At 38.6% G+C, this 18214-nt stretch overlaps 2 protein-coding genes across 12 annotated transcripts in view; one reads left to right on the forward strand and one right to left on the reverse strand.

Annotated features, from left to right (window-relative positions):
- PLN (phospholamban) overlaps window positions 1-9959 on the forward strand; it is a 30776-nt gene extending 20817 nt beyond the window's left edge. For 6 of the 8 annotated variants that reach the window (XR_010358638.1, XR_010358634.1, XR_010358639.1 and 3 more), the window contains one exon: window positions 6686-9959. Coding sequence is in view for 1 of the 8 variants with exons in the window: in XM_064413018.1 (XP_064269088.1) it covers window positions 1502-1660 (159 nt within the window). In the remaining 7 variants the exon portion in view is untranslated. Of the gene's footprint in view, window positions 1-1380; window positions 1846-6685 lie in introns of those variants that run through there. The other 2 variants (XR_010358640.1, XM_064413018.1) reach the window with 1 other exon arrangement.
- Window positions 1-18214, reverse strand: part of CEP85L (centrosomal protein 85 like) — a 135119-nt gene that overhangs the window by 48767 nt on the left and 68138 nt on the right. For all 4 annotated transcript variants that reach the window (XM_064413012.1, XM_064413010.1, XM_064413013.1 and 1 more), the window contains exon 3: window positions 14725-15485. In XM_064413012.1, the coding sequence (XP_064269082.1) occupies window positions 14725-15485 (761 nt within the window). The remainder of the gene's footprint in view (window positions 1-14724; window positions 15486-18214) is intronic.

An 18214-nucleotide genomic window follows, 5' to 3' on the forward strand; every position in this document is an offset into this window, starting at 1 on the left:
ATGTGCAATCTGATTGCTTTTGAAAGTCTCTCAAATATCAACACTGCCACTGAAAACACATGCATTCTGTTCATACAGCAACATTTCACTCTACAGCCCAACATGAAAGGATTAGAAAGGAAGAGTCTGAAAGACACTTTCATTTCCTTTTAAGGTTTTTCTATTTTAGCCACATATAAAGACAAATACATGAGCAAAGTATCTCTGATTCAGTCAGGATCGTCATGTAATTTGGGCAGCAGACATCTAAGCAATTGTTTTCCTCTGTGCGGCATACATAATTTCACTTGTTTACAGGAAAAACAAAATTAAGTGGTGACAAGGAGAGGCCTTCTGTGAAACACATAAACACAATATAAATTCATAAAATGTTTAGGGGTAAGTGCAGCTCTAGGAACAAAGTCTGACAGATGCATATATGTGAGGACATAATTACTTTAAAAACCAAGTTTTCACATTGAGCGCCTACATGTAGAATCCAACTCACCATGAGCTAAACAAGCATGCATCAAAGCCAGCTTCTTGCCATGGAAGGTTTGTACAGGAGGGTTTTATGTTGCAACTACTTATTTGGAGTTTTAAAACAATTGATACCTGGTCCTTCCACCTGCCACTAAAAAGGAGGAAAAATACACTGTAAATGTAACACTCACTTAAAAGACAAAGTTGTGTAAATGCTTTGTTTTGTTCCTCACAGCAGTTCTCTGCCTTTGCACACACGTTCAGAACACACTGTCCAACATGCATAAAAAAGATTCAGTCCTTACTCTGTATTGTCTGTTAAGAAGTACACTACTAAAATTCCCTACAGCAGTGATGCATTAGGTTTTAATTGCTCACCATAAAGAACTTTTTCTTGGAATGGAAATACTTCAACAAGAATTCTTCTCCTCCCTTCCAGCAAAAGGTATTGGTAAATCAGATTATCTGCCCTGTCAGTACCAGCCAGCAGGACTATCCAGATCTCCTGGCTGAAAGGTCTGTGACCCTACTCTTATCATCAAGCCTTCACAAGTGCTTGAACAAATAAAGCAGAGAGGTGTGTGTGCAAAGGCAATCAGCCACAGCCTTTTCAGGGACCATGTGAGATAGAGAGCTTAGATCTAAAGCAATAATCTGGGCAAAACCCAGATATCCACAATTTCCATAGTACAGTTACTCAACACTGCTAAGAAGCAGGTGCTCAGTAGCCTTCAGGGGAAAAAGCATAATACAGCACAAATCTAAAATTAAAACCCCAAAATTTTAAAATGCAGATTTAACCCAAAGTCACTGTTTTAAAGTTCTAAAAAGTATGAAATAAACAGATTGCTTTTACAATCTCTATTTACACTCAGAAACACTTCTGCACTTCTAATTCTCTGCCTTCCTGCTTTCCAGCTCCGCAAAGGCTGTCTAAAACAAAGAGAAGATATTAGGCACTTTGCACTGTTCCTGACCACTGCTCTTCTTTCCTGCATTCCTAAAACCTCTGATTTGTGCCCTCTGCTTTCTTGTTGCCATGGAGAAGGTCCAACACATGACCCGCTCCGCTCTGAGGAGAGCCTCAACTATTGAGGTCAACCCACAAGCACGCCAAAGGCTCCAAGAGCTCTTTGTGAATTTCTGCCTGATTCTAATTTGCCTCTTGCTGATCTGTATCATCGTGATGCTTCTCTGAAGTTCCAGCACTTCTCTGCCCTGTCCTCTAGGAAAGTCACCCCAGGGGGAAGAGAGACCTACACGTGCAACTCCCAGTGCAAGGATCCTCATGTGACAGGGGCTAGCACTTGGACTAGAGTGTGCCAGCCAGTGCTCTGTTATCTTACTGCCTGCTACATGTATTAAAAACACGTTTTCTGTGCAGAACAGTGTTTAGAGCCTGTAGTTACCAAGTTGTGCATGACTCAATTTGTCCACCTCAATCAAGAGATGTCTTTACTACATGGGGTAAAGTATCAGTAGATCAGATTATCTACTCTGAGCAGTAACAGCCAGCAGCTGGTAAATTCAAAGTTTTAGTCATATAAACACCACCATCACTTTCTGGGGGCCTAAGTATTTTTAGGTTTCTTTGAAAATCTTTAAGCCCTTGGAAGGGTTCCAAAACCATGCCTACCCAAAGAAGAGCTTACAGGTACACAGCTCTCAACACATCCTGGGAAAGTTTCTGCTCTTGCTTAGTTCAAAGTGCTGCACTCTGCATTATCAACTGAAGGCATTCAAATCGTTTTAGTGTTTTTGAAAGCAGTATGAGAATGAAGGAAAAATCTCTTCGAAATCAGAAAGGAAAAACTAGTTCATATGTTTTTCTCCCTATTTAAGGGATCTTATGTACGTGACATCTGGAAAGATTTTTCATTATGTTTTGCAGAAAAAAACTGACACTACCATAACTGAAATAAATAATACTGTTTTCCATAGTCATTTGACTGCCATGACAACTGGCATAACTTGGATTCTCAGAGTTCTTAACATTTGCCTTTAGACAACTTAATTAAGTTGTCTTAATTCTAATATATGTAGTAATTTCCTTAGTTTAAAACTAGTAAAAACTTGGAACTTGCCAATGTCACATGAGGTGGCTTACACCTGATGTGGCAAAGAGAAAAGTCTAGATCACCATCACTGTTGTGACTGAAGTGCACCATACAAATATAAGTTAAATCCCCATCTTCAGCTGCAAATTCCTGCTAGAGAACATGCAAACACTTTCCTAAAATAAATGACAGATTAAAAAGTTCATTGCAAATAATTATGCACAGGAAGGGAAAGCACTGCAGAAATATGTTTTCAACATGTTAACTATAGACTATACACATAAAAGATGACACTTCTGCTCCAGAAATTGTGAGTAACAAGACTGAGTAGAAGACTTCCAACCCTACTAACACTATTACATGTTGCTGGTATTAAGCAAAATTCACAGAAATTCCATACACTTTTCAAATTTAAAGAAAGCTTAAGAATCAACAGAGGTCAGACAGACATCCATTTTTTAAAGAGATATTCTTCTATTCCATTCTATGTAAACATTCTTACTGATGAATACAGAAAATCGAAACAAGTTTATCTGATATTCTGCCTTTAAGACTTAATATTTCATGAGTAGAAGTGTAGAAGTTGACCATGAACAGCTAAGCAGGAAGGGAAGAAATCTTTGAAAAAACTCTGTATTCAATGGAATGCAAGCAAATCCAGTGGTGAATTTCCTATCTGGTGAGCAGTTATGTTGAGACCAGACTCTCAAGTAAGGTTACCCACTAGAGGAAATTAAGATAGCTACTTGTGTGAGGAGTAGGGCGAGCACTGCTGAGATTGGCAACACACCCCCACACTTGCAAGTTAGTATATGAGCATTACTGATTTGAACTGTCAGTGTAAATCTCAATTTCCATTTCATGCATTCTGACAACTCTCACAAACACAAGAGATTTTAGTAAGTGTATTTTCCTTTTTAATTCTTCTTACTTTTCTTCTCTTTTCGAATCTGTATTTTCGATGGATAGAGTTTCCAGCTTTAGTTTGCTTTGGATGTGTTTCAAGAGACTTCAACTGGAAATAAACAACAGTTTAACAGTACTGAAAACTTGCTGAAGAAAAAAGTGTTAAGAGTAAAGCAACAGCACTGCATTCTGAGGACATGTTTGGGTTAGAGGTTTCACAATCCAACACTATAAAGGAATCAGAGTAAAGCATTGCTAAAAATGTAGCCCAGTAAAAACAAACCCTCCAACTTCCTCTTATGTACCTGAAAACCCATAACTTATTTTAAAACAATAACCAAACAAGAACAAAACCAAGTTATCAATAAACTGGAAGCCTTACTGCTATTTTACAGCAATGCAGATACACTGCATATACTGTATGGTTCCTTTGTGTCTTAGGCTCCTGTTGATCAAAAAATCTGTTACTATCCTCTGTATCACCAATTGTCAACTGAACACAGAAATTTTATAAAAACCCTTTTGTACATAATACAATCTTCTTTGTAGACTCATGCAAGCTTAAAAAATAATATCTACAGTATTTTTATTTAATAAAAGGACCGCTTGAAAAATATTAACGCATAAAATATATCAAATTGTTTAGAAAGAAGCACCCATTCTATTACTTACTTACTGAAGTTATGTGAAAAGAAGCTAGTCATCACCCAGCTTTCTAATTCTCTATATCTCTATTTATTCTGTTTTGGTTTTCAGGAGTAATCTTGACTATTTTGCAATGTCCTTACACTATGACCTTACAAAGGTCATTTACATGTACCTGATTTCCACTCAGTAGCTTGTGCTTGTAACTATTCCTAATTAATTTTCTGCAAATGTAATCAAAAAGTTTAGCACTTTTACGAGTCATAATAAAAATTGCAAACATGTACAGCAAGTAGCTTGCATTAAGTTTTTAGTTCTCCGCTCCACTCCACTAAATCTCTTTCCTAAGGTCATCTTACATACTCATAAAGACAGCCAAACAGGCAACAATCTGGTATTAATCTTCTCCTTCAAAAAAAAAAAAACAAACCAACTTCCATGACAATTTTATACTGGGAAGGAGCTGAACCAGGAACCATAATATGCTGGTTTTAAAGATGTGTTTCCTCAGCCAGCTCCTCAGCAAAAAATGATACAACAATTAATTTAATAATTGAATAATTTCTATTATTCTATATGTAAAAACACAACCCATTTAAAAACTGAAACTTTGATCTGACCAAGACTAGTCAGAAGGTGTTTCAGAAGGCAGCCGATATTTGCATTTCTTTAATAACTGTTCTACATCAATTTAGCAACAAGTTCCCTTCCTGGCAGAACTGAACCACTATTGTACAGACGAGTAAAACGGCCTTAAATAAAATTATTCACATGACATGCACAAAATATTTGTCAATCCCCTGAACAAAAAATATTTATGTAAGTTTTGCTACAACTACACCAATGGTCAATGGTATAAGTAGGCCAGTGGTATCCAGGCATACATTAGGAAGAACATTCCCAGCAGGTCAAGGGAGATGATTCTGCCCCTCTACTCCACCCGAGTGGGGCTGGAGTGCCGTGTCCAGTTCTGGACTCCTCAGTACAAGAGAGACATGGAGCTCCTGTAGCAGGTCCAGCAGAGGATGACAAAGATCATTAAGGTACTGGAGAAGTCCTTCTGTTAAGAGGAAAGTCTGAGGGAGCTGGGCCTGCTCAGCCTCCAGAAGAAGTGATTGAGAGTGGGGACTTTATCAATGTCAATCTGAAAGGGTGCCAAGAGGATGGAGCCAGGCTCTGCTGGGTGCTGCCAAGCAACAGGACAAGAAGCAATGGGCAGAAACTGATGGACAGGAAGTTCCATGTGAACGTGAGGTAGAACTTCTTTACTGTACAGTGACTGTGCACTGGAACAGGCTGCCCAGAGAGGCTGTGGAGTCTCCCCCACTGGAGATGTTCAGACACCACCTGGACACAATCCTGTGCCATGTGCTCTAGGACAACCCTGCTTGAGCAGGAAGATGATAGTCCCCTCCAACCTTATCCATTCTGGGATACAGACAGAACAATAATCATAAAAAATGTACACACTTTTTAATGTATGCTGAAACATACTTTAACTATATCCTCTCTGCCAAAATTAGAGCAGAGTAATTGAACACATTCCTTTAGAGAGTGTTCGCATTTATATTTAGAAGCATATAAACACGCTATAGATTACAGACCAGATACCTGTATTTGTACAGCTATTAATGAATAGTACCTAGGAGAATACAATTGGAATTTTGTGAAATCCTGAAAGATCTAGAGATGCCTTATTTAACAACAAGTGCAATCGTTTTAGCTTTGACCTCCTTGATAAAAAGTGGGGGAAAAAAGAAGAAAAGAACAAACCAAAACCCAGAACATATTTATAAGGATTCTTTTAAAAACTGATACTACCCTCATTAAGAACCCTGGTAATTTAAATTAATTAACACAAGCCCTATATTTACTGTAGTAATATCTAATGGATTGCTTTATATGCTTTTTCTTTTTTTTAAGGCAAAATTATGCCAGAAGTTATACATTTGTATAAAATGTAAAACTATGAAACACTGCCCTCTTGTGATCTTTCCTAAAAATGTAGCTGAGTATTTAAAGCAAGTTTTGGCAGATGTTGGCAGTATTAGGATTGAGTGGGTTTATATGTTCCTTTACTTATGTATATATATTTCTATAAATAAACCCCAATTGTTAAGTTATTAATGCTATCTTAAAATAAGAAATTGCATATGGGCTATTAAAAGGACTAAGGACACATCCTCTGCCAGCTCAATCCAGATTCTTGGAAAGGCATTTGCAAGACTGCACATTTGCAACAAAGCACACTGCCAGCAAAACACAACTGCAGTGCACGATGCCAAACCCTAGAAGGGTAGGAAATACTTCTATGAACGGACAGACATTTTGCCCAGATAAGAAAGCAGGGGGCAGAGGGGTGTTTCACCCATAGAGGTATTTTAGAACCAAATTTTCAACAGTCTGTTGCTGAAAGAGACCAAGTCTTGAGAACATTCATTCTTTAGAAAATTCTATGAGCTTAAAAAGTACCATACACACTAATAAACTCAATGAAGTGCCAAAATGTATAAGAAAATTCAAGTCCTTCCTCCACCTATCAGTTTTTCAGAATTTCTTCAGTACTGGAATGAAATTTATCATTAACCTTAATTTTATTTCATTTTATTTTTAAGGTATTGGAGAAAAAAGGCTTGTAGGAGTATCCAGAATACTTTTCCAGAAAAAAACCCAAACAACTAGTTATTTTAAGCATACCATTTTTTGCTTAAGTAGCAGACACTAAAAACCAGGGAAAGAGCTATGGACACAATGAACTTCATGTGAACCTACACGGCTTACTAATGAAGGAGCAGCCCTAAGCTACAATTAAAAGTCTGCTGCAGGCACAAGAGGGCAGACTGATGCACATTATGGATCTTGCCAACAACAGAGGTCTCAACCTGCTACTTAACTTTCTGCTCATTGTCTTGGTTCTAGTGCTCGCATTTATCTTTGTGAAGCTGATGTGAACCTCAGCAAGGCCCTGCTCCCTTCTCAGATTTGGCCCTGTGGATTCTGCAATGATAATGTAGACACTTTAGACTACCTGAATATAAGTATGTGAAGACTGCAGAGGCTGAAATATCTGACAGTTACAGAGAATGTGTTCACACCCAAATTTATCAGAAAGCAATCCTAAGAGCTGTGCTCAAGCTGTGCACCTGCCATTGAGTGAAGAAAGCACTTACAGCCTTGCCAAGTACCTGAAGAAACCCAAGAATGCATCAGCAGATACTGTAGTTTCTCATTGCTACATAAGCTGATTCTTATTTAAAGATCTACAAATTATTGTCAGCATTCAAGGAACAAAATTTCTGCAAAAAGGGGATAGCAGAAATCAAATTTTTAAAACAGAACTTCTGTAGAACATATACTTAATGGGAAATGACAGCAGGAAGGCAAATCAAAATGCCAGCTTTGAGCTGACAGCACACATCAAATTACCTGTGGAGAGAAAAGCACAGATGCTGTGAATGGAAACAAAAATAGCCCTGAAAAGCAACTTGCAGTAGCAGAGATGGGGATAAGTGAAGGTCAAATATGAAAACATTATTATTTAGACCTTTTTTTGACCACCTGTGGTTCATTGCAACACCCTAAAAGCAAGAAGCCTTCTGTTATCCATCATATCAAAAGAAGCATCTGTCAAAACAACTAAAAAACAAAGGGCCATTACCCAGGGTTATCATAACTCTGGCCAGGAAACCCTTAGCACCAGCACATGCACCAGCAGTAGGCACAGCTGCACCGACCCAAGATGCATTACAGCCTCAGTAAGGGGATTTACCACTTATGCTCAGGTCAAGTGAGCAGTGTGGGAGCCCTCCAGCCGTATTTGACATACCACTTGTTACTTGCCAGTGCAATCATCAGCCCATAGCCTGTCCTCACCTCTAAGCATGCAGCAAAAACTTCTTACAGGACCTTCTTCTGTGGCTCTTTACAGGGTGATGTACTTTTCCCACAGGGTCCTGGGAAGAAGACTGACCAACAAGAGCACACTGCTATTGGAATGATTTTCCAGAAGGTAGAGCTAAAAACATGAGAAGTGCTGGGAAAGGAGGGGACCAGAAGCAGATTTTCATACATCACATTGGAGCCAAACAACTTTCTCTTAGCATCTCACTTTGCCAAGTGAAACACAGAAACCAACCACAGGAACCACCATGCATGCACCAAAAAATATATATTGTACAGTAAATTTATTGCTGTAGATATGCATATTTACACACATGCAAAAGAGGCAGATGTTGTTCCATGGATGGGGAAAGCTCCAGCTTCCTACTGCCAACAGCACATCCCTGATTCAGCACATATACGGCTGAGTGCATTATAGAGCTGACCTATTTATGTTCACATCCAGAACTTCCATATGATCACTACTGTTATTCATTTACCTGCAGGAGACTCATCTAAACTGGATCTATGAACAGACTTTTCACAGGGAAAGGCAGTATGCCCAGCAAACCCAAAAACTTAAGGAAGTCCTGCCATTAATAAGTATTCACATTCCACTCTATGTTACCTTCTCCAAAGCTTACAGAGCATTAGTGTGCTGGTTTTATCAGGAATAAAGTTCATTTTCTTCATGGTATAGTAGTTAGCATGGGACTATGCATTGGTACAAGTCCAAAGTGTAGCTACTACAAAGGAAATTGCCTCTGCCCCAGCCAAACCAGCACAATGGCGTAGAGCAGCACAGATAGTTAAAACAAAAGCTTTTTTCTCACTTTCTCTGAAATATAACCATTTGAAATGGCTTCCGCAAACTACATACCCATAGTTTTTGAAGCTGTTAGACACAGTAGTATGAATTCCAAGCTGTTTGCATTTCAAGCAGAAAACATTGCACAGCTACACCACAGTATGCAATTCATCATTTATTTTGATAATCTTGAAATATTCTGCTTAAAAAAAAATCTGTAAATTTATATACCGGAGATATATGTGGTAATGGTTACATAGTTTCCTAATACTTAGAGGAATTCCTGTTGATGCTTGACATAGATGGTTCAAAGCACACCAAAACCACTGAAACAAACAGGAAACCCACTCTAGCCCAAAGCAGAATAAGAACAGTTTTCCCAACAAAATAGTTATTCACTGCTTGGGACTACCCAAAGCTTATTGTCTGTATGACCTGTATATTCAGAAGTTTCCCTGTCTTAGAGAAACCACTGTGATACCAGTTGGCTCTGATAAAAAAAAAAATAAATCACATATTCCTTTTTAATAAATTGGGGAAGATGAGCCTACTGCCACCAATAAGCATGTATTTCCAGATCAAAAATGACATATCAAGGAAGTCTGTGAGAAACTTTGCCACCAGAGCATGGAGAAACAATCCCCAGACACAAGCGCAGCAGCTTCCTTTCAGCCAGCAATGAACATGACAGAATCCTCAACAAATCCTGAAACTGCTGAAACTAAAACATGCATTTTCCCAAGATGACATATGAAGCTGGCAAAGTTATCATCTAACCAGTGCCAAGGCTCTTTTTACAACCAAGCACAGTCCAAGTTTGGTTTCCGATCATTTGCTAGCACTCCAGATGAACCTACCAGCACCTTATAGAGAATGGAATCCCATTTGCTGGGCTACCAACTTCACAGCAAAAGGAACAGACCATAGAAGCTTAGTTACGGCTCACAGTAAAGGAGTTCACTCTGCTAGCTGAAAGTGATAATCCTTCATGTTGAAAAGTTTTCTATTCCTGCAAAGTATGGTTTCATCAAAATGTGATATAGGAAAAATACTGATATTAATAATTTTAATTTTCTGATCTGACAGGACTGTAAAAAAACCCCTAGCTTTGAGCTGACATTTATGAATAAAATTCTATGTGGCAACAATGTTATCTGATGAATGTTATGACTTTTCTTTCAATTAAAGTTTTACAGCTTTGTTTACCAATTTTTAGATATGCATGCAGTTTACTTTCTTCCTTTTCTCCGTTGCAACGAAAATTGTTCTAATAACTCTAAACTTCTCACTGCATTAAAACTTAATTTCCAGCGATTTTTATATACATGGTATGATCAATCCAGTGTTTTCCTCATTAAAAAAACCCACTAAACCTGGTACATTAAAGAGAAAAGATGCACTTAAGTAATTTACACCTATTATCTCTGCAATATTCTGACACAATTTAGCACACCATGCAGAAATGACACAGATGCTCTGTACACCGGAATAAAGAGATTCATACTGCGATACTTGCAACACCATACAAAGTTAATATGTCCATAGGCAATCTTCTGAAGCTTTCCTTCTTATTATACGATCTCCATGGCATGCTTTCATTTTAAATCTAATTTTTGGACTAGCACACAGCATGTACCTACATGCATTCAGATAATAGGATATATAATAGGATCAGACTTTAAGAAATGCCATTGCTTGAAAGCACAGAGCCTTTTAATTTAAATTTTATGGCCTCCAAGTTTAGTAAATAGGAAATGTTGTTGTGTATTATAAGCATTTTTTCTCTTAATAAGTCCTTATCACACATTTCCTTATTCAAAGATCAGCTGCATATTGAAAACAATTGAACAATCAAGTATATGGTGAAATATAAATTCTGCAGGGAAACTGTTTTCATTAAAGCAATATTTCTTTGTTTCTGTGCATAAACTGAATTCCATAAACTGAAGAACTGTTAAAATCTATTCCTAGGAAATGCATAGGTGAATGTTTATTTTCAAAAAGCATACATTAAATAACTCACATTAGCTAAGGAAATGAATTTTCAGATGCAACTCCATGATGTTACACAATAACCAAAGACAAGATTCTCCTTGGAGATTTATTTCTGAAATGTACAAACATCACAGTGACAGCTGCAGGATGCACCTTCTCCAAGAGGCATTCTGTTGTTCCACAGGACATTTTCTGCAGTTGCAAACCTGACCACATCCTGAAGGATAACCACAATGCAGCTGTAGATCTTCTACCTAACACTCTGAGCTTCCCTTACAATGCACAGGAAATTTCATTTTACAACTTGTGGCTTACAATTGGAATGGAAAAGCCACGTGATAGGTGTTATAATTTGGGGAGAAAAGTATATGAAAAACCACTGAGTTCAATCAACTTCAGACTACTAAGGAAGCAGAGAAGCTTGAAAGTGACTCACCTTGGAACAGCTGTTGAGAGGTGTTACATTATACTTTCCCTTAGTCTTTAGAGTACACAAATAAAAAGCTTGAAAAATCAACTCTGAATTTGTGTTTTCTATGGTCAACTATCTATACTTGTCTGTGAGGATATAAAAACTCATTTGTTGTGTGTATTATTAAGTCCAACAGCTATTCCTGAACCATCAGTCCTCAAAACCAACTCAGAAAATTGCTGCTGTCTATTCTTACTTCATTAGTGATTGGCAGGAAGAAGGGGAGGCTACAGAGTTCAGCTATCTTAAAGATGCACAAAATTGCTCTAGATTAATAGTTAAAAGCAAAGTTTGTTGTATTTTCTGTTCATGGAAATAGTAGTTTTAAAGAAAAATAATGATAAATTAATTTTTTTTCAGTCCTAGAAAAACCACAACATTTCCATCAGGATATATACATATTAAAAGCAAAAAAGCAAAAGTAATCCTCAAAGGAAAAGAATAATTAAAAAATTACATAGAGCTGTGGGTTTTGCCCTTTTTATAAATCATCAGCTTCCTCTTATGCCTTCTACTCTATCTCTTAGAAATATATTCCACTTGGTATTGCTGTTTCCTTGGTTTCTCAGAAATAATAAAATACCAGTTCCCAGCTACACATGATCTCTGACCAAAGGCCACAGCAGAATGATGCTGAGGTTTCTTTAAAAAACAGGTGTCAAGACCAGAAGAACCATTCTCATTCCTTCATTGCTTCTGGCATCTCTCCTCCTTACAGGTGTAACCTCGGTCACAAAGACAGGAGGGCAGGGGAAGCCTCTAAGAGCCCAAAGGCTCATTGTTCTTGCACATGCTTTAACCTTCACTGGGTTCTACTTCACAACCACACCTCACTTGAGGACACAGAACAGATCCCATTTCAAGGCCCAGCAATATGACTCCAGATCATGCCAATGGAAGTGCTTGATAAGGGCATAAGGAATTTATTCCACAGAGATGTAGAAGTTACAGGTGAAAAAAAGAACCAAAACAAACAAAAAAAAAAAAAAAAAAAAAAAACAAACCAAAAACGAAACAAAAACCAAACCAAACAAACACACACAAACAAACAAAACATAAATACCCCAAAACCAAACAAAAACCACCCAAAAAAACTCCGCAAAAACCCCCACAAAACAAAACAATCCAGTTTTAGGCAAAATGTCAAATCTCAAAAGCCTGGAAAGGTACAGCACTGCTTCTGAATCAAAGTCAAAGATAAATGATGCTTGTGTTCCCCCTGCTGGCTCTGTCCTCCAAACACAGCTCAGTAGCAATGGACGCAAGTTTTTGAGTAACTCTAATAACACATACAGGGCTTAATCTGTTTCAAACATTTAACTTTGCCTTCACACTGTATTTAGACATGATCAGAGGGAGAAAGCACTTCAGACACCTGAACGACAAAAGCTGGGAGTTCTTTTGATCTAAACAAAAATAAATTTCTAAAACACCCATCCAAAACATGTGCCTTTAAAGGCACATATAAAATGATGAAGAGACCTATGCCTAAATGAAGTAAGTAAGTAAATAAAACTTGTGAAACACCATCTGGAGTACTGCATACAGGTCTGGTATCTCCAGCGCAAAGAAGAAGGTGGAACTGTTGGAGCAAATCCAAAGGAATCCACAAAATTGGTAAAAGGACTGGAGCACTTCCCCTATGAAAACAGGCTGAGGAAAGTGAGGCTGTTCAGCCTGGTGAAGAGAAGGTTGAGCGGAAACCTTATAGCAACCATCCATTATCTGAAGGGACCTGCTGGATTTCCTTCACAGGAACTGTAGTGATAGGATATGGAGTAATGGGTACAAACTGAAAAAAGGGAAATTTAAGGCTGAGTATTAGGAAGAAATTCTTTACTGTGAGCGTGGTAAGACACAGAAACAACTTGCTCAGGGAAGTTGTGGATGCCCCAATCCTGGCAGTGTCCAAGGCCAGGCTGGATAAGGCTTTGAGCCACCTGGTCTAGTGGGAGGTGTCCCTGCCCATGGCAGAGGAGGTTGGGGCTAGATGATCTTTAAGGTCCCTTCCAATCCTTAATATTCTATCATTCTATATATTTAAATCCAGGAAGAGAACTACCCAGCACAGTAACCTGATCACAAATGTCACAGACAGCGTCACTGCTGGCTGCAGCCAGCTACCCATCTCAGGTGTTTGGGAAGACTTGAATGAATGGATAGACCAAGCTCCCTCGTGGTACCCTGCTGCTGCTTCCCAAGCCCCTCGTGTCCCCCTCACTCAGTAGGTCCAGCTGGCAGTGCCCTGGACCCAGCCTCAGCACTGAACCCATCTCTGTCACTTGGGTTCTGAGAGGACCCCATCAGCCTCTGCTCCCTCCCTGGGGAATTTATCAGCATCAGAACCTTTGAAGTGCTTAGGGAAAGATGAGGGTTTCTGCAGCAATAAAGGGTGGCTAGCTGTAACAATGTCAGGTTTTCAGACAAACCATCAGAGATTACTATTAGTTTGTCCATATTAATTTGCTTTAATTATCTTCAGTTAAAAAAGAAAAAACCAACAAAAATCAAAAAACCATAAAAACATAACAAAAGTTCAAAACACCATCAAAAACCAAAACCAGACCACCATTAAGAGCAAAATTGCATGTTAACAATCTCTAAACTTGTCATTCTTTCCATCAATATACAACAAAAGGAGCAACAACACTTGAGCACAACTCTTTCTAAATTACATTGTGTACTTCAGGCTGAAGAAAACAGGAAATCTGAACATACTGCTAGATTATCTTTGCTGAGGTAATATCGTAATCTAACCCTAAAATGCCTTTCAGAGAAATTTATATATTGTAAACTGGGATTTTTTTGCCAAGCCAAACTTACTACACAGGTAAACATGACATGTAGATTTTAAATAATGCCTTCCTTCACAAACTGTACTTCCCCGTTAGGGGAAGAGCTGGAAACAATGACTATGAATTGCAATGTTAGAAAGGGTTGCCTATATCTAAAAACTATGTGCTTGACATAAAAGTATATTAAGTATGATGCATCAACCACACACACTACCTAAAGTAAACCAGATTCGTTGACTACTGTTAGTTAATTTTTATTAGCTAAAAAATAAGCAGTAATATCAAACTGATTTCTGTTTTTAAGTGCTAGGCATAAGGAGATTGAATACTCATTCACCTTTGCAGGACACAAAAGTCATTCTTCTTTTGCTGAATGCATAAATGTAGCCTCTTTGTAATCTCTTTCAGATCAAAACATCTTCACATTTCCCCTACTATACAGTTTCTCTAAAACTACAAAAAAGACTACTTGGTGAACCTCTTCCTGTGCCCAGCTTCACATGAAAACAATAGTCCCATGTGGACATGCACAATGAATCAGAGTAAACCGTAAGCAGACAGCAGAAATTAAACAAAACCCAACAAACAACTAATATTGAGAAACAAGCAGCAACAGCCTGCCGTTTCATTAAAAACTGCCTGTTATTCCTCAGGTACAACACAGGATGCCACATGATGGCAGCAAACACCAAGCTCTGGCCTTACCTGCACAGGCTGGTCACCTGCTGCTCTAAAGTCTTCAAGCTGCTGCATGTGCCATGCAGGCACACCGTAGGGCTCCTCAGCAGGCCTGCAGTCCAGGGGATTTGCCCGTAGCTGCTCCTTGAGCCACATCTGAGTCCTCACAGCCGGCTGTATGGGAGCCCCGCTCACAGCCTGCTGTCCCAGTGTCACGTATCTCTGTCCGAAAGCTTCGCCTGCCGCAGGTTTGCTCTCAGGTAAGGCACTGTAGGTCAAGTCTAAGGCGTGTCTCCTACTTGGGGAATCTGAAACAAAGTCGTCTTTGCTGCATGTTTCAAATTTGTATTTGCAGTCCAGTAGAGAAGATCGTTTTTTCCCCATTTCTTTGTCCTCAATTTTTAGCAGCTCCATGCTGTCATGCAAACAACTTGGCCCATTTGTCCTTAATTGAGGTGACACAGCTTTGTCTGTACCAGCCCTGTATTCCACCGAATGACTACTTCCATCTTGGCTGAAATTATTTGGTGAGCTGAGTTTAGACAAGGAGGACCATTTTCTTACAGGTCTTGCATCTTTCATGTCAAGAGAATTGTCCAGGGCTCCCTGATTTCTGCCTCCTCCTGACCGTACAAAGCTTGTACTCCATTTTGAGCCATCAGACTTGAAAGCTTCCCTGTGTTTGGAAAGTGAAGAGCTGGCACCAGACAGCATCACATGGGCAGTGGGAATAGAAACCAGTGATCGGCTGGGCTTAAATGATGATGTACCACTTGAAGTTGAATGATCTGTGAAGAGAAATTTATCACGTAAGTAAGTGCAACACAGAGCCCATTAACATTAGTTCACATAGGACAAAATACCAAATTCAAGGTGAAATGCAAAAATAGAAGGTAAGAGGTTTCTTGACAAAATAGGGCCTTCTAGATCATTCTAAACCATAAGAATATAAACTAATTAAAGTGGGAGATTTTCAAGTTTATTTTGCTCAGGTGTCATGATAACAAAATGAAAAGCGCACTAAGCATTGGCAACAGAAACATCAGATAGAATTCTCAGCCTGTGAGCCAGAGAAACAACTGCCAGCTTTAAGGAGGCAGGATAGATTTCTCCCCCACTCCACACACAATAAGGAGCTTCTATACCACAAACAATAGAAGTGTTCAGGAGCCCCAAGAATGGTGGTTCTTCCATCACCCCTATTCTCATTTTTTGAAGGCAGAACAATTCAATAAATGCACTTGGTAAAATGGCAGTGCTGTAGACAAGCCAGTTTAACAATGGTCACTTGGAAACTTTCATCCATTCTGGATCTCACCAATTTCCAAGCATGCTTCCTGTGCTGTGTTTGGCTGGGAAAGAGTTAATTTCTTCCACAGTACCTGGAATGGGGCTATGTTTTGGATTTGTTCTGGAGACTGTGTTGGTAATTTAGGGATATTTTAGTGCCTGCTAAGCAGTCCTTACACATAGTCAAGGCCCTTCCTGCTTCTCACCCCTCCAGTGAGGAGGCTGGTGGCGCGCAAGGAGCTGGGAGGGGATGCAGCTGGAAGAACTCACCCCAACTGACCAAATGGATATTCTCGATCCTATGGCACCATGCTCAGCAATAAAACTGGGGGGAAGGCTGGTTTTGGGGGCTGCTGCTCAGGCGACAGACAGCTGGGGGTCACCTGTTGTTTTCATTTGCAGCATTTCTTGGTTCTTCTTTCTCTTTTCTTACAATATTTTTCTTCAGGAAAAGATTGTCAGGGAAAGGAGGGATGGAAATGCACAGAAGAAAGAAATGCATCTCCTCTTGTACAGGTAACTCCTTAGCTTGAGGCTGCTGGCTTTGTAACAGTCACGAAAACCAACCTTTGTGATGAACCTTACCCAGAAGCTGAATCTGACACTGCACAAAGTCAGTCCAGCAAAGGCCTTTTTATATCCAAAGAAAATAAGAGTGTATTAGGATTCAAAAAGAACTGACCTGTGTTTTAGGCTATGCAGATTTCTAGGAGTAGAAATGTTACATATGCAAGAGACAGGTAAAAGAAATCCTGTATACATGTATCTGTAAAACTTAAAATAGTAAAAAACACATAATAGTATTTAATATAGAATTTTCCATCTAAAATACTGACTTAATGTTAGCCATACAGGGTTTTAAAACTGAAATTAAAACCAATAATAATTAGAAATACATTATCTCCTTATTAGATTACAGACTTATTAATACGTGGTAGATTTTTATTTTTCCTTCTTCTAAATTTAATTAAATTAAAAAATAATTAATTTTGAGTTAAGATTTAAACTTCTTCACTTCCAATTCTAAACTCTTCAAGCAGATTTGAACTTGGAATGCCACTTATAGCCAAGTACAGCTGATGGATGTCTCCAATAATTTGTCTCAGAGAGAAACACAGTAATTTTGGCTTCAAGTTGTCCTAATTAGTCTTCCCATTAACGCTCACTGAAACATATGAGAAAATTCACACTTTTTCTTAGAGCATATTGCTTAAGTCTGCCTTGCCTGCAGGCTCAGCTGGAAAGAGAACCAGTCTGCCTTTGGAAACACCTCACAACACAAAAAGCAGAAAATTTGAAGATTTCATTGAAAATAGGAGAGAACACAGAAAGCATCATGAAACTTAGAGACATTATTTCATCTGTAGACACAGGAATAAGCTCCAACTGGCCAAATCCTGTCACAGACAACTTTATCCAAGCAGCAGGTTTTTCCCTTCCATACAGGTGGGGGTACACAAATGCCAGTTCAGAACTAAAAGTGCTCTCTCCTTGGGATTACTTGGGGTTTACTTCACTGATCTGGTATTTATTTGAAGATTACAAACACTCTCAAACATACCTTGTATGCCTCCAGAGTCTTTCAAAGCTTAAAACTGCTCTCTTTAATGAAAGCCAAAAGAGACATGGGGATAAAAAAGTAGCTAGATGCTACTGGTTTTTCTTTTAGCAGAAGTAAGATTATATGACAATTTTTTCTTTTCAATTATCCTACTAACTTTTTCTGGGGCCCATCACAAAACTCCCTGGAGAACTTTTCGAATAGGCATGAATTTTAATACCTGATCCAGTATTTCCAAAGCCACATAAATAAGAGAATTGAAAGCACACTCTTTTAAAAACACATTACAAGACTTCTACCATATAATAACAGCAGATGGAATAAAAAAATGAAGAACATTTCATACGGCTTTCTTACCATCTTGTATTACACTTCTGAAATATTTAATTACTGCTTATCTGGCATAAAAATTATGTAACAGAACCAATTTTGGTCTAAATAAAAAACTAATCACAAAGAGAGAGCACAGTGGGCACTTTCTTCTGAAAAAGGGGTAGAAGAAAGAAACTCTTCAATATAAAGTTAATGAACACCTTCTACTCATTTGCATTTTCCTGTGCTATGCTTTTTTAATTATTGGAAGAAAAACCTCTAAAGTAATTTCTTAGCCCAGACACACCACCCTCATGCAGCTACTTAAAATCCTTATCTGTTGCCCAAAAGTCA

This window comes from Passer domesticus, chromosome 3 (genome assembly GCF_036417665.1).
Source record: "Passer domesticus isolate bPasDom1 chromosome 3, bPasDom1.hap1, whole genome shotgun sequence".
Classification (NCBI taxonomy): domain Eukaryota; kingdom Metazoa; phylum Chordata; class Aves; order Passeriformes; family Passeridae; genus Passer; species Passer domesticus.